The following is a 25,788-nucleotide window of genomic DNA, read 5'->3' on the forward strand; positions in this document are numbered from 1 at the left end:
TAAACTTTAGAAGAGTTAATACAGTAGTAATGCAGTTGCAAGTATGGAATTGATGTTATAAAATAAAGATGGAAAATTGTATAAAATATAAAATAGATCCAATATATGCTACAAAAAAATATCCGTAAGATTGAAAATCAAAAGATTTTTTTCTTCTATAAAAATTTCTTTGGAAACAAAAATAAATAAAAAAAAAGGTAGGCAAGTGGGTACCACTTTGCTGTGCATAAGATTTCGAGTGCGGAGCGTGTCACTATTATGGGTGTATTAAACTTTTAAACTTGAGTGTAATGATATAATATCATTGTATGAAAAAAACAGTTCGAGCGGAAACAGTCAGTCTATACCATAATTAGTATATTCCATATGGTTTTTTGATACAAGTAGTTATTAAAGTTAAGTATTTATTTTACTCTTAGCATTAAAGTGAGTGATATCATTTTTTCTGAAAATATTGCATTTATTATATTATAATAGTGTTTAATTATCATAGTAATAAATATTTTTACCATATTATATCAATTTATATAACTTGGAATTTAATATTATCTTTCTGTAAATACTGTAAAAAAATAAAAATAGGTTTATGCTGTTTATAGTATAAATAAGTAATTTGTATCTTAAAATAAGTTAAAAATTTCATTTTGTAAAGTAAAATTTATAATAATATAATAAACGTAAAAGATGAAGTCTCCATCTCTCCACGAATAATATTTTTGATTCATAACAAAATAATTAACATTGATGTTCATAGTTAAAATATATAATTTTGTTCACATTTCTATAATATAAATTGTGATACTACATTTTTTTTTAAATTTTTTCTACCAAAAATTATTCCAAATATCAAAATTTATCAATTATAGATATTTTTGATAAATTTATCGATGATAAACTTAATATATTTTCAAGAAAAAATAAAAAAATATGCATTATTTTAAATTATTTTGAGTTCCTGATTTCATTATAATTGGTGAAAAAATAGGATGTTCTTTAGTGATTTCAATTTTTTTTTTTTTTTTGATAAGAAATCACTAAGTCAAAAACTTGAAAATTAAATACAGGATTTCTAAATTCTAGTATGTATTGTTATTATAGTTATTTAAAAATATTGAATAAAAATTTAAAAAAAAAACAATAACTAGATTTATATTTTGTACATTAATTTACATAAATAATTTACTTAACTCCAAATATCTTACTTATTATTTACTAATGAAATAATTCATCCAAGTAAAAATTATCTCATTTAATTTTACTTAAAATTAATATCTGTTTAAAAATAAAACAATTTAATTGTATAACTTAAGTTTTTATGGTAAATTAGTATTTTGTCATCGAAATACGAATAATAAACTTCAATAATTCGCAAATAGCTTTCTATGATACATATCTAGTATATTTATTATTTATGCTATATAAATGACTTCTCATGAACTAAGTTAAGTTATAGTACTAAAATACTGAGTAAGCCATTAATAATAATATAATGCTACTTTACATTATAATAAAATATACTGTACGGAAATTACTATTAAAATACAGTAAATGTTTTTTTTTTTAATTTATAAAAAAAACTATTTAAACCTAGGAATAAAATTATTCAACTTAATTAGTATAATTATTCATTTGTTGAATATTTTCAAAAGTAAAACTATTCTTAACTATAGTATAGTAAATCATTAATTACTATTGCAAGTTTTTCTAATAGTTTATCCGATATAACTATTTTAATACATAGTCATTTTTGTAAAGATTAAAGGGTATTTAGACTAGTAATTTAAGAATAATATATAGGTTAGATTAACCCAGGAAGGGAGACGAGCCAACCTAAACAGTGGGCCTCGTGTTTGAAATCAAAAATATTAAAATTGGTTTAAAAATGTTATTATTTTCTTAAAGTTGAAAATTGTATGTTGTATATAATTAATAAATATCAATAAATCATCGGTGTTTCGTAGTGATACATAACAAACGTAACTCTCCACAATAATTTAAAAATTCAAATACTTTACAAACTTGTAAAAAAAAACACTACAAACGCGTTTGTGTTATAAAGGAAAACATTGATAATAATTAATAATATTTATTGACTAATAGTAAGTAAATCGATTTTATTAGTAGTATAATAGTTTTTTTATTTTTAGTATGTTCGTTTGTTGTTAATATTGGATCTGGATTACAATAATATTATAATGGGTTAGATATTAGTTGATAGACTAATGATATTACCTATTGAAAAGTTTTCAGAAATAAAAGCTAAACAATAGAAATAATTTTTTACTGTTTTCTTATTTTAATATATTAAAGATTATATTACTTTATTAACACAGGATCAATTTATATTTTTATTGTGTTTAACTGATTAAGATTAGGTAATAATTATTTATATCGTTTTATAAAAATCAGAGTTCTATGGTTCTATTTGTTTATTATTCTTATTTTATTGAAGTAAAACAAATTTATATAAATACTAATAAAGTAATAAATGACAAGTGACAACTAATGACCAATGAATGATTGAATAAAAAAAAAAAAATCATGTAATTTAAGTCTACTATAAAATTTTTTTATTTTCTTTATCTATGTATATTATAATATTTTATAAAAAAAACCTCTAATTGTTTATTTGATATTACTAATTATTTAGGTACCTACTCAACTTTTTGTGAAATAAAAATGATCGTGTTATCGTGATATCGTGAAATACAAATGGACTGAAATAAATAGAGAAATTTGGTAGAAGCGTGCAAAATATTTCTGTAGCCCGCATAACAGCATATAATATTAAAAATAAAATGTAAAATAAGTATATAACATAAATAAAAACAATAATTAATTTCAACAAATTTTCATTCTAAGAAATACCTTAAATAAATAAATAAATTAGTATATTTTATAAATTAACTATAACTATGAAAAATAACAATACTGGTATAGAATATAAAATCATTTTTAGAATAGGATTATGATGCATCACTTTTTCGATTTTACACGGCACAAATTCTTCATTTTTAATATGTAATCTAAGAGCCGCTTCATTGGATAAATCTAAAAGTGTTCCATTTGTTTTAGGAATGCGATCGTTTATTGAGATGACTATCGACCTTCTTTTGTATGACACTTTGATTAGTGTATATGGAGGCAAAGTATTGTGGGCTGCATTTATGATACTAAATTCATCATTCAGATAATCGTTGTCATTTTCATCAATCTGCATGTGGAATTCGCAAATTCCTTCTTGAGCTAGTCATAGTATAAAGAAATCCAAATTTTAATAAAATTATTGTTATAAATTAAAATAGATCAAATGAATTAAGTATATTATTATATACCTGTAAGGTTTGAATCTAAATCAAATTCCAATGATGATTGATCTTGATCACAAATGCCATATGACCACCAAAATGATTTTGAACAATATTGAGAACAACAATCGTCGTGATTATAACATAAGTAACCTAAATGTCCACACAAAGTAGTATTTGATGCATCGCAGGTTCTATCTAAAATTTATAATAACAGATATAATAATTTTTTTTATATCTTAGTAAAATAATTTAAAGGATAGCTACAATTGATAACAATCTGCATTTGTAACTGGGTATTTTAAAATAATATATTTTTATTTACTATTTTTGATTATTACTTATTTATTTATGAATTATGTGTAGTGAATAGTAATGATTTTTATTGTCGAACAACTCAGATAAGCGATTTCCCTCATGCGTATTTTTAGTGGAAACCTTACGATATCAAGGTCTTAACACTCTTAACTCAAAGGTTATGAGTTATGACTAATGAATTTGTAGTGGTTTACCGATTTACTTTGAGTTTGGTACTATTTTTTACTTCAATAAATAAGAGTTTTAATAATATAAAATCAAATTTTAAAACATAAAATTTGTTTACAATATCTCAATGGAATAATAATATTACACACATGTATCCATTAATGGAGTATACACAACAATTTTCAATTGAAGAGTAAAAAGGGGACCAAACTCCCATGTGTAAGCCACTATGTATCATTATGCTTTTTCTTTAACTTAATGAACAACAGTGACGCTGCGGGAATGTTTTATCAGTACATTTACGACATGATATAATAATTATGGCTAATAAAACATTTTTGCTTTTAAAACATTAATACATTTACGAAACATTGATCAAATAATTTTTAAATAACACATATTTCCGAATTCATGAGTATATATTTTAACAATCCCTGTATATAAGTTGGGTATTTTAGCAGGATTTCCTATTCATGTATTTAAATATTATAGTAAAAAAAACTAATCTAATTTTCATACCATATTATTATGTACATTGTATAAATTGTGGTTATTCAATTAAAACAAATTTATAAACCTTTAATAATTTAAGCAATATATTTGATGTGAATTCTAAGTTTTATAAGACATAAAACTCAAAATACTTTCAGCAACTCTCCTCTATTCTAGTTATACTATGAATGTAGTATATAAAAATGTATTTACCTGAAATATTGAAAATTAATATCAATACAGTCAAGAAAACTGAAGGTTTCTTCATTTTTTTTACTCACGAATTTCATTTATGGTTTTTTCGTTGGTGTTATGTTAAATTATTAACTTGTTTCAATGTGAATCAAACAGTGAATGTATGTGATAATACTTTTTTTTTGTTTCATATCAAGTCAGATAAAATAATAAATTACTATCGTCTTTTAATAAGGATAAATTAAATAGCTAATTTTGTTTATAGTATGCGCAATTCGTTTAATAATAGCTACGTTTAATAACGCAATAAATATGTTAATATTCATTTAAGTCCTCTTTCGCGGATCTCACGCGGTTTATACTTAGTGTGCAATTCAAAATTTGACAGTTGTGCATTTAGTTTTTTTAAATATCTACCTATTTAGAATATAAATTACAGTGTTTTATCAATTATTGTTTGTTAAAAATTATTATTATTAGAATTCTATAAATATGTATTTTATTATTTTGGATAGTGGATGCTAATAAAAGATATTATACTTGTATTATGTATTCAACGATAGGCAAAAATTGTTGTCGGCTAAAATAATATATTTTTATTTCTAAAATGAAGATAAACTATAATTATTTCGGAATTATAATATTTTCAAAAATTAAACTTTTTTTAGTAGATTTAATTGTATATATTTTCATAAAGAAATACTCACCACATTAATCAAATTTGTTTCGTTTTAGTTTTTACTTAGTAACAAAATATTTATTATATTCGCAAAATATATCAAAAACTTAACATGATTTAATTTGTCAATTGCTTTTCAATATTATATGCTATTTATTGGGGGGTTTCAACACATAATCGAACACTGCCTACAATATATTATTATGTATTTTTATTATTATATTTCAAAATATTTGAATAATGATAAGAATAAATTAGATACCTACTATAATATTATTGATATTTGTGATTTCATTAAAATAATGATTTACTTAGAATTAATATTTGCTAATACTATATTTCATAATTTTATTACTTTTAAAACAATTCCTTTTTTTAAAGTTAACTAATACCAAGTACTAACACTTCATTTTCTTCTTCTTCTTTGAGGTTATTGACCATTAGAATTATCCCGTGACACATGCTCAATCTTCCAATTCTCCTTTTCATGTTATCTTGCTATGTAAATTTGTACACTATCAGGTACATGATTCCTCAAACATTTTTTGCAAAAATAGAAATCGAACTTTTTTAGTTTCGGAACAAATTATTTACTATAGCATAACGAATATTGCATTCCCGAAGTAAATACTAAAAAAAAAAATTATGTGATATGAAATATAAACTTTTTGTTTATTGAAAGCACATGTAATATTTATAATTTTTTTTTTGATTAACTGTTAAAAATTATATGGTCAAACGAGGATAGTTTGAAAGAGATAATTAGAAATCTCAGGTTTAGGTATGTACTCCCGTACAAAAGAATTACGGGGACTAAAATCAAGGAATTGAGGAGTCGAAGTGTTTTCCTGTAAGATCAAGCAATCAGGGAATTATGCACTGTAAAATAAAAACGACTGAAAAAAAAAATGAAAACCACTTCCCTCTACCACCGTTTAGCGATGCCAAAGCGATAACTTGAAAAGTGAAATTCCATTATGTCGCACTATATAAATCATACGTAATATTACATTATAATGTAATCAACTAAATTATCAATATTAACAATTATCACTCTATTGTATTTATTCTATTTAATATTAATTAATTTAAGATAGTAGTGTAGTATATATTGTATATTATTATAGTAGTATTAAAATAGCATGACTTATATGTTTATTATTATATAGTACAATTATATTAAATTGTAATGTCATATAATATATACAATTTTAAATGGATGCCGATTTACTTATTAAAATATATTTACACATCTACATTAGGTTATAATTAAGTGACTATATGCTATGAGTATATTAAAAACACTAAAGGATCGATCAAACAGAAAGCGGACTGTCCGTGCGGATAGATCGCCGGTCCGCTGTGGACTCTGTTTTCTATGTAAAAACATTATCATGATTAAAAACAGACAGCGACCTACCACGGCGGACTATACCTACTATAATTCACCACGGATAACCGGCTGGTTGTATTTGTTTACAAAGTTTGTGGTAGACCGGAATAATTGTGTAAGCGTCATAAAATGAATGTATTATTACCTATTTGTCACATTAAGTCATTAAATATATTATTGTTCGTTTCAACGATAAAAGTGGGTTTTATCAGAGTTCAAATATAATAATAATTGTAATCCATATAATTACAACGATAGCGAGTAAAACTGATTTTGTTTCATGACATATTCATTTCACTGTGTTGTAGTGCTGTGTATGATATATTATACAGTTTGAATTGACAAAATTATCTGAACGTGGACGTTTTAAAGCAAAAATGAAGGAAGCCACAGTCGTTTGGGCCAAGTTATTTCTTATACTCATCATTTCAAGTAAGTACACATGCACTTAAAAAAAAAAAAATAGAAATAAAAAGTGATCAAAAACTTTAAAATAAACTATCTGTTATTCATATTCATATTCAAGTTTTTAATTTCTATAAAGTAGGAACGAATCTTATTTTGTAATTTGGTTGCGATTGATAATACGGATTTATGTTTTCACCACAACAATTTTAAATCGTTCAAAAATAAGTTGTAATTTGAGTGTTTGATAGGTGAAATTTAAATTTTATATTTGGGGCGAATAAGTTGGAGAGGGGGGGAGATAAATTAGTTTTTTAAGTAAGCCCATGGGAACTTATAAACTTCACATCCACCTTTTTTTAAATTAGAATTAAATTACTAATTTAAAAAGTAGGTAAAGGTACCGATTATATACAATTTTTTAAGCAATTTAAACATAAAGTGTACTATATAAAAAATTACTCTGCTAAACCTCAATATATAATATTTATAAACAATCTAACACAGTCAACAGGATACTTAAATGTATCTTTTATTTAAAAATACTAAAAATATGTACGATATATTTGCACGTTCTGTATAAGGTTTGTCGTTTATGTTCTTTAAATATACATAAATTTAAAACCCCCTATTATTTAGGGGTCACAGTAGTTACTAATTAATAATTATACTTTAGTCAACAATCACTGAGAAATATTGTAATATTGTTTATTAATAAGTTTATCCGTGTATACTGTATAGTCATACTGATATTATACAATATATACTATGTTTTCTTGTTTCTACAGCTAAACCTCTTGGTCTCAACGGCCTCAGTGAATGCAAGCACCTAGGAAACAATTCGTGTCTAGGCCACAATGAATGTTGTTCTGGTTATTGTTATAAGGAACCCGGTTGGGAATTGGGAGTGTGTAAAAGAGCAGAGAGTGCCGAACAATTAGAAGATGAAGAAAACGTTTGTAATTATCCTTATTTTTTTTTGAATTATTGTAAATTCTATTGATTCATTTGGTTCTTATGTAATTTTTATATATTATTATTATATATATATATAATGTAGGTAGCTATATGACATATCAAATGTGATATTATATACCGTCGTGTTTTCAATTTAGTCGAAAAAGGCGTTTGTGCGTTTTACAAAGGAGGCAATACGACTGCAAGCGGTGACGTATTCGATGAAAACGAGATGACCGCCGCTCACCGGACATTGCCGTTTAACACGATGGTTAAAGTGGAAATTATGGGCGCCAGCGTGGTGGTCAAGATCAACGATCGCACGAATAATTCGAACCCGCATACTTTGGACATGTCACTTGCGGCTGCTACGAGTATAGGCATCAATGATAGAGGCGATGTACAATGTCAGTTAATACTTGTAAACTATGTGGGTTGCACGCCAGATTTAGGAAACACGTGTGTGATGCATCACGAATGCTGTTCACAAAACTGTTTCAGGGAAATGTTTTCTGAGGTAGGGTTTTGCATACCAAAATAATAAGCTGGAATCTGAGTGCAGTTCAGTTTAACGACAATGGTCAGCTAGTGGAAATTAAATAGTATTATAATATATAATTTGTTGGTTCAATTTCCGCCTTTGAATAATACCCCTCTGTAGTAACTATAATATAGATTGTAGATAATATCATATTATTTATAAATAAATATTTGTTTGGAAATCATCATATAAAGTACATAGAGTAATTATTTCATATTTTCATTCAAAATAAAAACTTTGTATATTCAATTTTTTATTGAATACACATATGTGTTTTAAATATTTGAGTTTTACAGGAGTGATGCGTGACACATATAAACCATAATTTATAAATATATATTAATTTGACATATAGGTATCTTTAAAAATATTGATTTAATATTAGAATACTAATTAAAATTATACATTTAAAATAGTAGGTGAAACAAGTTATAACTGCAGAATTACTTTAAACCTGTACATATTCTATTCAGATAGTTTTAATAGTGAAATTAAAATACATATTAAGTTTAAAAAAAAAAACCCTTTGGTCGTCTATATCTTTGTTTTTTAAATACCTATTATTAAAATGTGAAACGATTTTTTGTCAAGTCATATCTGAAGTTCTACTGGACCGATTTTCATTGTTTTTTTTTTTTTTTTTTTTTTTTAACGCAAGTACTTGGTATGCAGATTAACCATCTAATAAGAAAATTCCAAAAATTTATCAATTAAATTGTTTTCGGAAATATTTAGTTTTCCGTGTATTTGCGTAGCGACGCGTGTTATGGTAACCTAACGTGTACACACACAATATATTTACACCCCCCCCCCCCTGACCCTCGCCACTACTTCTAAATCTAGAGCAGTCTGCAGTACTGCTACGCTGTCATTGTCGGCAAAACTCATAAATCATAATAATAACACCATAACCAAAAAGAGTTAGATCTTTTGAAAAAATAAAAATACAAATAATACCGAAAAACAAAAAAGATGCAATGAATGTAACTTATAAATAAATTTTAAATTAATAATAATACACAAATACATTAAAATGTTCATTTAATTGTCAATTTGTTTGTGTTGGGTGAAATATTTGCAGTTTTTTCCGTATGTTACGTGTATATTTATAAATGTTATATCAACTTAAGAACTTAAATTAATTTCCATTTTATATTTTTCCTAAACATTATTGTCGTGTTATTATAACTTTATATTTATTATTCATATTTATGCATCTATATATTATAATTATTCAATATTTTTTTTTTTATTTTACTGTAACTCGACAACAACGGGTAATTCAGCTAGTCTCATTTATATATTGACATGAGTCATTTCTAATCATTTTCAAAACAACATAAATAATTAACGTAATAAGCAGTAACTAAAGTTTCACATTGAATCATTTTCAAATTCAATAACGTATATTTCATAATAGCTTTCAAAATAAATTTAGAATACTCCAAAATTTTAAGTTTAGTTAGAGATGTCATCCAAGCCAGGCAAGTTTTACTTTTTAACATAAAGCGTTGAACGGCGTATTGTGTAGGCAATAAAGGTATATATAAAATAAAAATTGTTATTATTGCGAATTGCAATATTTTACATTTTGTAATAAGTACAAGTTTATTTTAAATCAAATAATATTTTATTTATTCGATATTAAGTGGCTATCTCATATCCAGTACGGTAGTTTATTTTATACATTTATTATTTTGGTTTCAATTATAATTTTTAACATAAAAACGTAAATTGATAATTGGAATGGATATAAATTAATATATTTTAATGTTTAAAGTCCATAGATTAAATTACTTACTCGATTTTTGATACTAAATAAATCATAATTTGTGCATCATGACACCAGCTATAGAGAGTATTGTGAATGTATAGAAGTTAATATTCCATTGCCCTTTGGTGCTATACTTAACCAAAGGAAAAACAATAAGATGAAACACTTCACAATATTGGTAATGTAAACCTAATCCAATGCAAATCAAGACTTTAGGTGTTGCTCACATTTATTTGGAGTAACTTAATAACAATAAAGATGAAAATATTATTTTATACACTTAAATATCTCGTAAACATTGTATACATAATTATGTCATTCATACGCTATTATTGGGTGCTGTTTGAGAATTTTATTCATGGTTCAAAGGGATACCCAAGGGATTATTTTAACATTGGTACCACTGTGGTCCCAGCTGTTATCTACAATATGATTTTCACAGAGGAGTCCATCGTCGTTTTCTTGCAGACTATAAAATTTCATACTTTCATCCCTGCACGTTTACACACTTAAAAGTACAAGTCTAGGCTAAAATATGATCGCCTCAAAGGGACTTCAGTTAATGAGAAACTTTTCAACAACAGCAGTTCGAAATAGTCATGCATATGGTGGACCTGGATCTAATTTGCCGTTTGACGTGTACAGCAAGTATAAATTTACAGCTCTACTAGCTGTGTTTTTTAGTACCGGATTTGGACTTCCATTCCTGATGGTTCGGTTTGTTAAACACAGGTCACTATAAATGATCCAAAAACAACTAAATGTAATTGACAATGTAGATTGTTTATGAAAAATAAAAATAATGCTAACACACTAGTCAGTAGTTTTAAGTAAAATGTAATTTTTATGTTTTGTTTGTATTTTGTAATAATTTCTTTAATAATGATCAATCAAAGGAAATTGTACTTAATAATTTTGTTTAATAAAATAATTAAAAGATTTTATTCGTGTAGTTATTATTTATTAGATGAAATTGTCATGAGAAAAAATAAATAAAACAATATGATTTCAATACCCCAATTTTAAATAACCAAAAAAATATTAGCCTCATTTATTTATGTTTAATGGTGACATATAAATAGTCAGATGAAAATAATTCCATGTTTTAAAGGTAATTTTAATGTACCATGTGTAATTATTATTATCTATTGTTCATTATTTATTTTTAATAATATGTAATATAATTTAAAAACGAGGTATACATATTTCACTCTAAATGTCTATTTTTAGCCAATAAATTGAGTTATTTAATTAAAAAAAAATGTTAAAATAAACAATTGGAGTATTATAGAAGTAAATATTTTTAAAGGGAAAAAATTATACAAAAATAAAAATACAAAACATTGCTTTCATGTTTAATTATAGAACGGATTATACGTAATCCAATGAGCTCGAGTTTGATTCTTGTCGTCTTCGTGACTTGTGAATAATGACTTATATACATTGGTTGCAGTTTGGTCTTTAGAAATGCTGTGTGTAAGTTTTGCTTTTTTATACACAGGGTCTTCTAATTTACGGCAGTTAGCAGAAGTAACGGAGGAACTTGATCCTGCAGCACTAGGGATTGGTCCTAAATCAAATTTAATATAATTAATATTAATAATTTTAGTGAATACAAATTATTTTTAAAAATTGTTATACTTTTTATTTGTTCTTTCTTTATTTGTTCCTTTTTTATTTCCTTCTTAATATCATTTTCAGTTTTGATAGGTAAGATTGGTGGAATGATTGGTTTTTCTTCTTCATCAACTGGTTCTTCTTTAACTACAACTTCTTGTTTGACTTTATTTTTTTTACTCTTAATCTTATCTTTGCGTTTAGCCAACTTAGTTTTCATTAACGCTATATCTTCTTCGGTTGGATTCAATACAACAATATCATCATCTTCATATTCCATTACACAATTAACACACTTGTTATCAGCACCAAGTTTAAGACCTCTTTCAGAAATAACACATCCACACTTCCATAAGAAACAGAATTTTGATCTGTCATTCATTTCAAGACCAACTAGAGGGCATATGAAAGGTGAACAATTATTATCAATATATCCTCCTACACTTTGAGCTTTTCCGTTGAATGCTGGATTGGGAGTCAATCTCAAAGCTTTAATGTCCTACAAAAAATATTAATACAATTTAAATTATTAAACATTAAACGATAGATAAACCAACATACTTTTAAACTCTTGATGTGCGCTGAAGCTTCAGGAAATGGAGTTTTATTAACTAAATACTGTAAAACTGATTCTTTATTGTACAAAAGACCCATGCCACAAGCGACTATTGGTGGTCGAAGTGGCCCTTGAGTCAAGTGACAGTTACGCCAACGGTACAACTGCATAGATGATTTGTCTTTCTAAAATTTCAATAGCAAATTAACAAAAATATAATTCAAATAGTACAATTATAATTAAAAAAAAAAAAGTATTTCACTGTATCTACTAATTTATTACATAAGATTTTGATTTAAGGGTTTTTACCTTTTTTTGGGACATGAACTTCAATAATAAATAAATTATAGCCTGAAACTCTGATTATTTTTTGTGTTTACTATTATTTAATAATTTTATGTTAATTTAAACTTCAGTGTGATACCTATTGTTATTTTAATTGTATGGTTATATTGTTTGCATGAAATCTGAAACCATCTTGGAAAAAGGATTATCATTTATCGTTATTGTCTTCCTATTTTTTTCACGATCTATTTTTTATTAATGAAGAATATTTAGACTTTCAAAGATATTTAGTGGCAAATCAAATAAAATATATCAACTTTTCAGCTTGTGTAAAGGTATTTGATATCGTACGCAAAATTCAATGTCATAAATTTTATAATTCTGAGCCAATTCTTTGACTTACTACTTGTTCATAAACCACTAGTTAAGAGTCCCAGATTAAATATGAAAAAATTAATTAATTTACGTTTCATAAATATATAATGAAATTGGTAAAATTGTTTATTAATTGGACACACATTGCTATACATTATTGAACCACAAAAAATTAATATTTAAGTATTGACTTTTATTTTATTACTTTTTTACTAGTCTAAACTAAATGGCTCATTAAATATTACCAAATTTCTATGCAGTATAAATTTCATTGTTCCTGTGTGTTTTTCTAAAACCTGTTCTCTCCTAATCTAGATTCCTGCCCAACCATATTGGCCTAAGATGTCACAGTAAATTGATGCACAGAACGCAACAGTACACTAATTCCAGAAATTTGAATTTTTAATCGTATTCTGTGGTCCTAATTTGTTAGATATGATTCAAATTGATATATTTTAGTAAACTTATTTATATGCACTATTACAATAGTATTTGTGACTTGAATATACTACACAATACTACTATAACTTATGAGTGGAGAATTAACATTGTTGGTTACAAGAACTTTTAATGATTCTACTGGAATAGCACTGACGTTTGGTAATCATAACCCTTGTGTATAACCATTAAATCATTTGTTACCATATAAAATCAATGGTTTTACATAAACATCGGCTATGGATTAATACTTGATGAAATACAGTACATACCTGTTCGGGTTTCTTTTTGGTCCGTACTAGTTCGTCCCTCTTGGGTATAGTTCCACCGTCGCATCCCATCGCAAACGATTATAATTCTTCTTGGGACAGGAAAATACACTATTACTTGCAGTTGTTAATTAATATTTAAACGTCCGAGTCGGAAACGAAACACAAAAACTATGTTAATATTCCATAATCTATACTATCACTTATCAGTTATCATAAAATAAACATAGTCTAATGTTTTCACGTCCTGCTCCCTGATTGGTCTCAGTAATGATAATGACTTGATATCAAAATAATATAATGATATCGTACAAGAAAATATTTCGAGCATAAATGCATAATATTCGTAAAACTCATAAATGCCAAAGATTCTAGAATCCTTAAACAACTTTTTTTTTGCTTAAATCTTGGTTTTTGTGATTTTAGTAGGTAAATAATTATGTTTACTAAAGACATACTTAATTTGTGAAACAATTTTGGTATTATTGTTTACTTGAATATTTTACAGATTTATAGACTATATTTTATAAATTATATACCTAAATCATTTATGTCCTTATTTTTTTTGTTTGGCTACTAAAATAGTGAAATTAACACAATTTTATAGTAATATATATATATATACTTAACAATTAATTCTTACCAAATTTATAGACACTACATTCTAGATATCCGATAGACTATCATAGTATTTTACTTGAGCTACTTTTAATTGATTAAATTTAAATTAGCTTTTTTTATTATTATGAATATTTCAACCAATCTAGTATATTTACATAATTTATATGTATATATTGATTTAAAATATTTGATTATATCATAAAGTACAAAACATCATTAAATGGAATTATGGAAGTATACAGTTTATACATTATATTTGATTAAAAAATTACAAATAATAGTATTTATAAAAAATATAATAATGTATGTCTGATATAGATAAAAAATAACAAAGTTATTATATATTTAACAATCACATTATTATGTTACGTACTGGGTGCTAATCTATTGTAGAAAGCTTGGTACTCAGGTATTAGACATTTTTTAGGATCTGGTGATGGATCTTTAATAAGAAAATCAGCCAAAAATGGAGCTGGTAATAGTAATATACCCTTGACAGCAATTTCATTTAAAGGAACAGGAATATTCCCAAACCCTTGGTCAACAATACAATGAGTAGACTGCAATAGTTCTCTAAATAAAAATAAAAGTTATCAAACAAAAAATGTAACCATAAGTTAATAGTTAGTAACTAACTTTTTATCCAATATCGTTCCACCACCTGCTTGTATAAGACGCGTTAAAGCTTGATATCTATTTTCAGAAGTCATTAAAACAGCTTTCATACCACTGAATGCTGCGGCTTTACCAGAACGAATTTTAGAACGCCATCGATAACCTGCTCCGTGTAATGGTGTTGATAAAGTTAAGTCAGATAAAGGATTTCCCCATTCATATTTATCTTCCTACAAAAATAAACAAATTAAAATACATATAATTTATTCAGCTATATTTAAAAGATTTAAATTGTACTTACTGACAGAAAACAATTTTCCTTTAAACAATCATCAATATAGCTCGGATGTAATATCCATTTTCCAGAAGCGAGTGAACATAAATATTTTTCACTTCTACTGGGTTGGTGCATAAGAACATGAGTAACATCTTCACAAAAAATTGCACTTCGCAATACTTGAGCACCAAGTTTTTCAATAGCATTTTCATACTTTTGTCGCTCCTATCGAAACAAATTAATATTTTATAACTTTTTTAATTAACTTTAAAATATTGAAAATAAAAAAATAAATATTTGATTACATTACTATTCACGCTGGTTAATATAAACTTTTTATTGCATTCGGACAGTCTTTTTAGCTGAAATGTATGAAATATTTTATAAATATTTGTATGACGTGTATGCATTAATTAATTAACTTACTCTGGCTTTTTCTTGTTGTTCAGTTGGATCTTCCCATCCAACAGAACATTGTTGAGATGATTCTACAACTCTTTCTTTAAATAGAGAATTTCCTGAAAAAATAAACATTTATTAATTATTGAAAAATTAAAAAAAAAAAAAAATTTTATAAAGGGCAAGTAAAATAGGAATACTAAACAATTTCTTGCTTACAGACATTGTAAATTTCAATGTAGGCCTGCATATGATATATTATTAACATTTTAAAGCATTCATATTGTTCTAAGCAAATGTGTTATTTTAGATTAGACATTCTAATAGAAAAACACTCAATTAATGTAATTATAAAGATCATCTCCATAGCAATATAGTTATAGTTTAACACCTTATGGCATAAACTCAAAAATTGCAACTTTTTGCTATTGATTGGCAAATAGTGTACACTAGTTTGGTTAAATTGGGCTCATGTTAAAAAAGTTGATATTTGTCTCAATCAAAGGAAACGTATCTTCATAACAATGATTAAATATACCTCTATCAAATGATTACCATTCTCAGTAACATTGCCTCTTTACAAGTGTTGATATGAAATGCATTACTCAGATAATGGATTAAACATAATAACTCCACATTATTGATTTATGATTACTACAAATTCAGTTGTGACTCACATAAGTATATACCTTGAAAACTGCTGTAGCACTCAATAATGTGCAAGTAGCGGAAAAGAAAAATGGGAATTGTCTAAGCCTAGGACATTTATTTTTTCTTGAGGATCCCATAAGTTTAATTCCTGATCACAATTTCTCTGGAAGGTAAGGTCAACTTTACACTGAATTTATATAGAAATAGAAATATTAAAATTTAATTAATATGGCAAAAATGTGGACATATCATAAATTAATTGGACAATGTTTTTAATCCAAGATGAGGCTGTGCGGTCACTCTATCTAGAATAAAGTATACATTTTACAAGAATACCTCAAGAGAAATTTTAAAGAAAACTTAGAGAAGATTATAACTGGATTTTATTTGAAGCAATCAAATGGTTAAAATCAATTTTTACATTAATTTATAATTTATACAGACATTATTTCATTCATTGTGTAAAATATTTAGTTTATTTTTTTATCACTACTGTTATTATAATTTTTAATTTGCTGTTCACGTGACATATGAATAAATTAAATAAATAGTTAAAATTCAAGATTATTAAAAGTAATCTAGTCTGGTTTACTAAATTAGGTTTTCATAGTTATTTATTTATTTAATAACTGTGATAAGTACTATAAAAGATTATGGAGTACCTACCGATAAAAATTTAAAATTAAGTATCAATTAATTTAAATAAATTCTTGAAATATTATAGAAACTAACACATTTATATGCTATATATATTTTTTTTTATGTTATTTTGATCACTGTATAAAAATTTTAAATTAAGCACTTACTTGCATAATCATCTTGACTTTCAGAATCTGATCGGGAAAGAGGAATTTCTGGTTCTCTTGATGCACATAGATCTTGTTGGAGTTCTTCTATTGTTCTAAAATACGTAAAAAACAATTTAAAAAATAATAAAATGTTATAGTTAAAAATTAATGACAAACCTCCTAAATTCTTGTTTATCTAATGATTGTTGTTTAATATCCTAAAAATTATAAATTATTTAATTAATACTGTTAAAATAAGTAAATTTTATTATTTTCTCACAATATTTGGTGATACAGTATTAGATTTATTATTTTGAACTTTTGATATTTGTGATGTGTTATGCAAGCTCTTTGACATACTTGGAGAATGGTATGACAAACTTAAACTTTTCAATGTATCATTTGAATTAGTGTTTATTGAACTTATGTCATTTGTTTCCTAAACATGAAAACAATTATAAAATTATATTTAAATAAATTACATAAATGGTTTTTGAAATTGTACTGTTTTAGAATTATACTTGGCAATTTTTGCATTTATTATAATATTTTATTAAAAGTAATTAACCTATAAAATTATAAAAATATTAATTATTATATAATTATTAATAAATATTTATATATTTAATTCTATGGGTTTACATTAAAAATTATATCATAAATAATTACTTTTTGTTGACTAGTATTAGCATGTGGATATTGTGGATGTAAAGATTTATTCCATAATTGGCGCTTAAGCTCGGTTAATGGCTAATAAAAAACGTAAAACATTTAAAATAAAAAAAATAAAAAACTTAAAAAAAACTTACTGTGCTATTTCGATTTTTTAACTTGGGTTGTGATAGTTCATCAGAACTATCTGGAAAAGTGTCTACCCATCTGAAAAAAATCAAAATATATAATTATTGTAAATAACTAAAATATATTATTGCATTAATTTTCAACAGAATTTAACTAGTAAAATTAGATAACAAATACTTTATATTTAATCAAAATAAATAGTAGAACTTCATTAATATCATGCCATAAAAAGAGAAATATTATATAAAGTAAAAACATGTTATTTCTATGTCATAAACTATAAATCACAAAATTGATAATTACAAAATATATACAGTGGCTTGGTATGGCGCGTTGATTGTTGCCAGTCGCAGAATGCGACTGAGAGTAAGTAACGGCCACAGCTACTAGTTCTCGGACATAAAGGTATATTATTATGCTGATATATTATAACTATCAAATATTGTTAAGAAAATTACAGGGGGTTGCATATAATTTTTATGAAATTTTCATAGTTTTTACAATAAGTAATTTAGATTAGTCTTTATATTCTTTAAAATATAACCTATTACAAGTGATCACTAAATAAAAGGTAGACATATATTAACATTCAACAGATAGTCTTGTGTTCCGTTTTTTAGTAGCCATCACATTAAATACAAAAATGATATACAATAACAATATTTACTAGAAAACCATTTTGTGTGGAAAAAACCACACAAGTTTAGATAAGACACCCATTTACATACATTATATAAGAAAATACAATTGCATTGTTCTTATAGATGGACATTTGGTTGAATTTATAGTGGGGGAGTTAGAATAATCAAATCATTAATACCAGTAATAATAACATTTAAAATAGATTCAATATTTTTTTTTTTGTGGAGAAGGGGAGGGTTATTGAAATTTTTGGGAAGCTAAACTATATAAATAAAATATAGCTTGTAATCTACAAGTTACAACATAATGAATGCCATCTTATAAATTAGTGGATACATATTTTGTCTTTACTAGGACTATAGAACGGTAACCATGCAGAATGAATTTTACAAACAATTCATGTGGACATCCAGTTAATAATCTAATAATCAATCACCGTCATTATATAATTTAATTTTAAATAGATGTAAATTTATTAATTAAAGTTAGTAGTTTTAGTTAGTATTAATATTAAAATGATTATTTAAAACATATTTTACATAATTAGTTGATAAAGTAACAATCAACTTTATTAGAAAGAGTACTTTTAATAATAGTTAGGTACATACTTTTTCCATTTTTTTTTTGTTTCTGGTGTAACAGGGTCATTATAAAATATTTGTCCATATGGAGTATCTGGAGTTTTTAAATTCTCAATGAAACTATTTGAAGCAACTGGCGTGGAACAACTTGATTTTAAACGAGTTATTGCTGGCTTAAATTTGTTTGAAGGCGAATCTAAAACTTGAGAGGTAGGAATCATAATTTCCATTGAACATTTTTTTTTTAGAGGTGGTTCAATATCATCCTCAGTATCTTTAAGTGGTACAGCTAATTCAGAATCAACATCATTTTCTTGTAATGCAAGTATTGTTAATTTTTGAGTAAATGATGAAGAGCTATCATTATGATTATCATTTTTAACTTTAGAAGATGGAGTAACTGTAGAATCCAGCGATGAAGATTTATTAGCTAATAGAAATTTAATCATTTTAATTAATATTTTTGAAATAATATTAAAATTTAAATAATTAAACTAATACATACCATTGGAAACAATTGGAAATTTATTTTCTGGTAAACGATGTTTGCATGAAACACATTTAAGTAGCCATTCTTTAGATACAACTGGTACGCCCCATTTTACTGAAGCTTCATATTTAGGCCCTTCTGGTGTAGAACAAATAAGATGAGTTGTCATCATAATGTTCTCATCTGGTTTTGATTTTCTTGACAATGCATCTTGAAAACTAAAATATGAGTATGTGTTGAAATTAATTTAAGATTACAAATAATTGAATTATAAATTATAATATTTTTACTTTGCTCCAAGAAGTAGTGAAACTTCTTTTAAAAAATACCGTTCAGATCCTGTATAATTGGTAATGCTAATTACGCAGTTTTTTAGAGGAGTAGACCCACTAAAATTTACTGGTTTATGATAATATTCAACAGGAATTTGTTCAACATTATTATAACAATCTTCCTAATAATAACAACAAGAAAAATAATTAATTATAATAAATTATAATTTTATAAAAGTTTAATATTTATAGATACATTAAATTTTATCTGCACCAGAATACATTTAGGTTCAAGATATAGTGCTCAGACTAAATATTGTCTCATTTTAGTATGATACATAAATATAGTTGATAATAAACTTACTATCCAAAGACAACTAACTATGGTGGCTTTAATACTTAAAGATTTTTCATTGAATACAATAGGAACAACAACATAATTAATTTTTCCTCGATAACTACGTGTATTAACTGCTACACCGCCCATAGATATTATTTTACTTTTTATGGATGGCAATTGATGAGAATCCAAATCATGCAGAAGGATAGTTAATCCTATAAAAAAAAAAAAAATAAATAAGCATATAACATAAACATATAACATAAACATTATTTTATATTGAAGTTAGTAGTTATTAATAGTAATAATAATACAACCTTCTAATACAGATTCAAGTTTACTGTCTTGAGTGGACATAGTATCTTGTGTTGTACAAGAAGATTTTTCGCTTTGAGTATCATTAAAATTAGTGTTTTCTAAAAATTATAATAATATAATAATTATTATATATTTATTTTATTGATAGAATGCATGTAAAATATTTAATAATTGAAAAACATTCAAGTGTTGAAATTTAATTTCTAGTACATTTGATTAAATAATTTTTATTAAAATAAATAAATACAATTAAAATGTTAGCATATAAATTGAAAAATATTAAACCATATGATATACTAACCAACATTTAAATATTGATCAATAAAATTATCCAATGGCGGATTACTGGTTACAGCTGAAGTTAGTAGTTTAGGTTTATCTACAACTTTTGGTTGAGAAAGTGTAGAATTTTTCATCATGTACAATCCCTAAAAAATAATTATGAATTATACATATAATTTGTAACATTATCAAAAAACTAGCCAAAACTAGTATCTATATAATAAGTTACTGAAATATTTTAGATCACTTTAGATACATTTTGAGGTGAGTAATACATTTATATATGATAATTAGGGCCCAGATTTATATGCATTTGAATGTTTTTCCTGGAGAGTCCAAAAAATAGCTAGGTAAGCTACAAGCTTGATTTGTAGTCAATAGATTTTAAATATAAAATTTTATTTTGCATATTTTGTCATTTTTTGACATGTACTGTATATTTCTGTATTTTAGGATTTTTTCATTGGTTTTTAAATGCAAATATGTAATATTTTGCTTATTTAAATTAAAATAATGTATTTATAGTTATATTTATAGTCCATGTAATTTGACAAAATAATTTTCTTATCTTATCTAACACCTATAGGGAAAAGTAGTAATCTGTTATTGAGTAGATTTTAGTGAATCATACATTCATCATGACCCGTGTGTGCATAATTTTCATTCGATTTTATTTATTTATACTTAATGAAAATAAAAGACATTTTTTAATCAATTTTTTCGCATATTTTTGTATATTTAAAGTGCATATTTGAATGATAATCAGTACATAAATGCATGTATATTTAATACATTTTTAGTGCATATAATTCCAGGTCCCAATGATAATTTATTAAAAAGATTTGAATTATAATACAATAAAAAACTAATTTAAAAAAATAATAATAGCAGAATTAACATAATGATTCCACTTCACTTGAAATTATATAAGTATCTTTTTTTTGTGTATAATGAGTATATTAGTTGATTTGTCTGTAAATATTGTAAGTATGAGTTAAAATAATACCTTTTTACTGAGAGGAGATGGAGATTCTGGTGTAAATGAATGAGATGAATCCATAGCTAAGAACTGTTCTTCTGGAGCAGTACATTTTAAATTTATACTTTCAAGTAACCAATTAAAATTCACTACATGAGGCCTTAAAATATAATATAATATGCATTTTAAATTACAATACTAAAATATAAGGTTTTTAAATTTTAATAGTGTTTATTAAGAAGACACCACACTTTTAAAAGTTTAGATATAGGTAATTATAAGAATAAATAGGAAACTTATGATTGATTTCACCCATTTACAATAGCTATTTATTGAATGATTACAAAATTATATTGAAAATCAATTTCATTAAGGAAAGAACCAAGAAGACTTTTTTATTGAATTTTTAATACTAAAATGATAAACAAACATGGATTACAATGTTGATTTTGTTTTTTTTTAATACTCCTTTAACTTAAATAATTATTTAAGTTAATAAATTATAAACACAATTCATTTTAAAACTATAATAATTTTTTATATATAAATGATATCAAGAAATAAAATATAAAAACAATTTGGTAGACCTAGTTTTTTTTCTGTTTTGATGAAAATATAGTTTTTTATAACAAGAGTTATAGCCACACTAGTTTTTTTCCTACAGATAATTTTAAATAATTATTTAGTGGGTATGCAGTGTTTTCTTAATTATAAGTAATTATTGCATTAAGCACAAAAGGTATATTTACTTTTCTTGAATAGAGTGTAATAATTTTGCAAGTGATGCAGAAAAATCACCAACTAAAATATGGGTTATAGATGCATTTAGCTCTGTATATCTAATTCCGCCAGTAGAAATTACAATACGTTTTAATTTTTCTTCTTCGCTTAAACTAAATCCACTAAAATAAATCTAATACATAAAAAAATTAATTTTTAACTAAGTATAAATTATCTAAAGAGCATTTTTATAAACTTACTTTACAACCATCCAAAATTGTGCCTGCTTTTTTAACTTCTGCCAAACTTAAATCATTTAAAATATCTTTATAATTTATTTGTTTTGAGTGATCTATAATATGATTTATGCATAGTTTTGAATTTTAGAAAAACAACAATTTGATGTACTGATTACTCATTAAAAATAATAAAATAAAATAATATACTTACATTGCCCATTATTTTTTTTTGGAGTAGTACAATTCTCTTGTGATCCATGATTATTAATTTTTTGGCGCTTTAGCAATTCACTGTTATTTATTGTTTCTTCAACTGTAGATTTTGGTTCAGCAACAATTTCACTTATGTCATTTTGAGAAAAGTTAGCTAAAAAAACATATAAATGTAAGAATTATAAATGATATCACAACAGTTTAACTTATTTTAGGTCATACGTTTAACATTTGATGAGGCAGGAGTTGAACTTAGCATTGTATTTTTGACAATATAGTCTTGAGTATCAGCTATGTAACCCTTTACAACACTGTCATAAATCCAAGATGGCTTTAAACAAAATAAACCCCATTGTTGTGCATAAGTATACTTTTGGCCTGTTGGTTTCATTATGATCAATATGTTAGTTTCATCTTTCTTCATTTGAGGGGTATATTTGCCACCTAAATGTAAAAAAAATCTATGAACATGGGATAACTCAAATGTGTATTAAACAAATTGTTGATAGCTTAAAGGAATTTCTTGATAATTTAAATAATGTTATTATTATTACCATTTGCATTAATTAGAGAAATAATTTTTTCTCTATCTTTTCCTTCTAATCCAGAAGTAGTTATTTCAAGTTTATAAAATGGAGGACATTTGTATTTATCAAACTTAGTTTCTGTGGCTACTACGTTACATATTAAACTTTCTTCCCAAACAGCATCAACCCATTCTTCAGTCATAATATTTATTCCATTTTCAATAGCTTTCTAGACAAAATCATACCATATTAAATGAATACAAATATGTCATATTATTATTGTTTACTTACAATATGTTTTTGAGATCCTGCTTTTCCAACCATTAAATGAGTAGTACTGTCTCGTAAATTATGAGAGAAAATTCCACCCATATATTCAACTTTTTCCTTTACTCTTTCCTAAACATTGTAATAATTATTAATTTAAATAAAGGAAAGCACAATAATGATTGTTTACTTTTTCTTTAGGACTTAGATTTGAAATACTAAGTACAACGTCTCGCATTGCCATCGTATATATTGGTGAATTATTTTCTGGTATGGAAATTGCTTCAATAAAACATGTTCTTAAGCATATTGGACTAACAATTCTGGAAAAAAAATAATAGTAATAAAATTAAAACATAAAGATAATGGAAGTTTTTCTTATGCTTAAAATGTAATATTTTACAAGTTATAATAAATTATTATATTCTAAAATACATTAAATTATTAAATTATTAAGGAACACATTAAAAGAATTATAAACAAAAATATTAATGTTAAAATTATTTTTAAATAACACAAATTCAATCAAAGAATAATTTTTATTACACAACATAGTATACTGGAATAAAAAGAAATACACATAAAAAGTATAAGTTTGTTGTATAATCTGAGACTAAATATGTTAACTTAAATAATAGATCAGAAAACTAATTAAGTTATACTTGTTCATAAATATTATGTTTTTTTTTTTTCAGAGAAAGCTGTACAAAGTCTTAATAAAATCTCAGTGTTTAACATTTAAGTATGGTTAGGCTAACGAGTATAAACAAATTATTTATTCATAATAGGATTAATATTATAAATAATTATGAGTTAATTTACAATATAAAAAAATTAATCAAAATGTTGTACTAACACAGCTTTATTTTGTTTAGCAGCTATTAAAATATGTCGAAAAGCAGGTCCTTCAAATTTATCATAAACAAAAACTTGACTTTTTTTCAATGATTTCATATTACAAACATCTGACTCAGTGATCACATTAGTAGTAAGTTCATGGTTAATGCAATCCTATAATATAAATAAGATCTAAATATTTTATATTCTTGATTTGTAAACCCCAAAAATATAAACGTCACCACTCACTTGCAATGCCAGCTGCATAGTTTCAGACATATTTTCAATATCTGTCCTATCTTCAGTAAGGACAAAAAACACTTGAATGGTATTTTTTTTTAATGACCACATTGTTATATGAATTTAAATAATACAGTTACATTAAATACTATTTAAAGAGACACATTGTTAGGCAATACTTGTCTCAAAACTACAATATTTAAAAATATCGGATTTTTTAAATGAACAATAAATAATATTTAGCGGGAGTGAGATTAAGTTCTTTTATCATAATACTGTATTGTGTGATAACGTTTCTGATTATTTCGAAAAATAAAATCTCCTCACCATGGTTACCATACTACTACCGCTGTACAGTAAAAAAAATGCGGTTGAAGTTTTTTTTTTAAATATCTTAGAATACGTTTTATTTTATTATTATAAAATAAAAATGTTATGTAACGCTAATAAAATTGTTAACGTTATGTGCTCATGTTAATTTCTGTTAAAAATTTAACTTCAATCATAGTTTACGACCACCTTCAAGGTTGTTACTGTATTGGTTGTACTATTACTACTGGTACTATTTCTGATATCTGTTGATGAAGTTTAATTTTCACCAAATACTATAGTATTTGACATCACCTGCGATGTGAGTTAATCGTTTTCTAATTTTTTCTCTATCAACATATTTCATTCAAAACACAATGTAAAGAATTATCAACTATGATTAGCGTTCTGCAGTTCGTACAGTTGTGTGATTTTATAATTAGGTACTTCATGAAAATACAAATTGTCTGTGTTAATAAGTAAGTATACTTACTTCCTAATAACAACTTTTAATAGTTATACTTAAAATTTTACATAATTGTGTTAAATAAAAAAATAACACATACGGTTAAACTTTAATACATTATTTATATAAAAACATCGAATTTAC

At 25.1% G+C, this 25,788-nt stretch overlaps 5 protein-coding genes across 6 annotated transcripts; 2 read left to right on the forward strand and 3 right to left on the reverse strand.

Annotated features, from left to right (window-relative positions):
- Positions 1 to 2,896: 2,896 nt before the first annotated feature.
- Positions 2,897 to 5,749, reverse strand: LOC112596430. 2 transcript variants are annotated; one of them, XM_025342104.1, is made up of 3 exons: positions 5,564 to 5,749; positions 3,336 to 3,506; positions 2,897 to 3,246 (listed from the first exon to the last, which is right to left on the reverse strand). In XM_025342104.1, exons 1-3 carry the CDS (start codon positions 5,568 to 5,570, stop codon positions 2,897 to 2,899), a joined length of 528 nt encoding a protein of 175 aa, XP_025197889.1. In that variant the 5' UTR covers positions 5,571 to 5,749. The 2 variants fall into 2 exon arrangements, with proteins under 2 accessions (XP_025197889.1, XP_025197888.1); XM_025342103.1 differs by lacking the exon at positions 5,564 to 5,749 and adding an exon at positions 4,500 to 4,623.
- A 1,112-nt stretch (positions 5,750 to 6,861) lies between these two features.
- Positions 6,862 to 8,653, forward strand: LOC112596429 (endolytic peptidoglycan transglycosylase RlpA-like). Its single transcript, XM_025342102.1, has 3 exons — positions 6,862 to 6,985; positions 7,747 to 7,917; positions 8,074 to 8,653. The coding sequence occupies exons 1-3, from the start codon at positions 6,931 to 6,933 to the stop codon at positions 8,454 to 8,456; spliced, it is 609 nt and encodes a 202-aa protein (XP_025197887.1). The 5' UTR covers positions 6,862 to 6,930; the 3' UTR covers positions 8,457 to 8,653.
- Positions 8,654 to 10,655: 2,002 nt separating this feature from the next.
- LOC112596431 (cytochrome c oxidase subunit 7C, mitochondrial-like) lies at positions 10,656 to 11,080 on the forward strand. Its single transcript, XM_025342105.1, has one exon. It carries the CDS (start codon positions 10,766 to 10,768, stop codon positions 10,970 to 10,972), a length of 207 nt encoding a protein of 68 aa, XP_025197890.1. The 5' UTR covers positions 10,656 to 10,765; the 3' UTR covers positions 10,973 to 11,080.
- Positions 11,081 to 11,352: 272 nt separating this feature from the next.
- Positions 11,353 to 13,968, reverse strand: LOC112596358 (protein RTF2 homolog). The gene is made up of 4 exons (XM_025342000.1): positions 13,774 to 13,968; positions 12,409 to 12,588; positions 11,872 to 12,346; positions 11,353 to 11,800 (listed from the first exon to the last, which is right to left on the reverse strand). The coding sequence occupies exons 1-4, from the start codon at positions 13,840 to 13,842 to the stop codon at positions 11,586 to 11,588; spliced, it is 939 nt and encodes a 312-aa protein (XP_025197785.1). The 5' UTR covers positions 13,843 to 13,968; the 3' UTR covers positions 11,353 to 11,585.
- A 721-nt stretch (positions 13,969 to 14,689) lies between these two features.
- Positions 14,690 to 25,100, reverse strand: LOC112596381 (DNA topoisomerase 2-binding protein 1-A). Its single transcript, XM_025342036.1, has 26 exons — positions 24,879 to 25,100; positions 24,649 to 24,803; positions 23,983 to 24,115; positions 23,817 to 23,924; positions 23,553 to 23,754; positions 23,221 to 23,442; positions 22,997 to 23,152; positions 22,807 to 22,898; positions 22,576 to 22,739; positions 21,854 to 21,986; positions 20,867 to 20,993; positions 20,565 to 20,663; positions 20,272 to 20,462; positions 19,926 to 20,089; positions 19,651 to 19,853; positions 19,173 to 19,575; positions 17,931 to 18,000; positions 17,791 to 17,871; positions 17,402 to 17,560; positions 17,299 to 17,339; positions 17,140 to 17,234; positions 15,710 to 15,801; positions 15,589 to 15,645; positions 15,308 to 15,508; positions 15,028 to 15,236; positions 14,690 to 14,964 (listed from the first exon to the last, which is right to left on the reverse strand). Exons 1-26 carry the CDS (start codon positions 24,978 to 24,980, stop codon positions 14,757 to 14,759), a joined length of 3,867 nt encoding a protein of 1,288 aa, XP_025197821.1. The 5' UTR covers positions 24,981 to 25,100; the 3' UTR covers positions 14,690 to 14,756.
- Positions 25,101 to 25,788: the final 688 nt, after the last annotated feature.

Source organism: Melanaphis sacchari, unplaced genomic scaffold (genome assembly GCF_002803265.2).
Source record: "Melanaphis sacchari strain LSU unplaced genomic scaffold, SCAv2.0 Contig31_pilon_pilon, whole genome shotgun sequence".
Taxonomy (NCBI): Eukaryota; Metazoa; Arthropoda; class Insecta; order Hemiptera; family Aphididae; genus Melanaphis; species Melanaphis sacchari.

Bases quoted from the DNA above. Each gene is read 5' to 3' on its own strand.
- LOC112596381 (XM_025342036.1), bottom strand. From the start codon at position 24,980: ATGTGGTCATTAAAAAAAAATACCATTCAAGTGTTTTTTGTCCTTACT. The intron at 23,443-23,552 runs GTAATAATAATA...TTTTACATTTAG, and splicing joins TTCTCTAATTAATGCAAATG to GTGGCAAATATACCCCTCAA. The intron at 20,463-20,564 runs GTTGTATTATTA...TTTTTTTTATAG, and splicing joins ACTTGAATCTGTATTAGAAG to GATTAACTATCCTTCTGCAT.
- LOC112596358 (XM_025342000.1), bottom strand. From the start codon at position 13,842: ATGGGATGCGACGGTGGAACTATACCCAAGAGGGACGAACTAGTACGG. The intron at 12,347-12,408 runs GTATGTTGGTTT...TATTTTTTGTAG, and splicing joins CGCACATCAAGAGTTTAAAA to GACATTAAAGCTTTGAGATT. The intron at 11,801-11,871 runs GTATAACAATTT...AATTTGATTTAG, and splicing joins AAAGAAAGAACAAATAAAAA to GACCAATCCCTAGTGCTGCA.
- LOC112596430 (XM_025342103.1), bottom strand. From the start codon at position 4,554: ATGAAGAAACCTTCAGTTTTCTTGACTGTATTGATATTAATTTTCAAT. The intron at 3,507-4,499 runs GTAAATACATTT...TATAAATTTTAG, and splicing joins ATTAATTTTCAATATTTCAG to ATAGAACCTGCGATGCATCA. The intron at 3,247-3,335 runs GTATATAATAAT...TACTATGACTAG, and splicing joins TTTAGATTCAAACCTTACAG to CTCAAGAAGGAATTTGCGAA.
- LOC112596429 (XM_025342102.1), top strand. From the start codon at position 6,931: ATGAAGGAAGCCACAGTCGTTTGGGCCAAGTTATTTCTTATACTCATC. The intron at 6,986-7,746 runs GTAAGTACACAT...TTGTTTCTACAG, and splicing joins TCTTATACTCATCATTTCAA to CTAAACCTCTTGGTCTCAAC. The intron at 7,918-8,073 runs GTAATTATCCTT...TTTTCAATTTAG, and splicing joins AGAAGATGAAGAAAACGTTT to TCGAAAAAGGCGTTTGTGCG.
- LOC112596431 (XM_025342105.1), top strand. From the start codon at position 10,766: ATGATCGCCTCAAAGGGACTTCAGTTAATGAGAAACTTTTCAACAACA.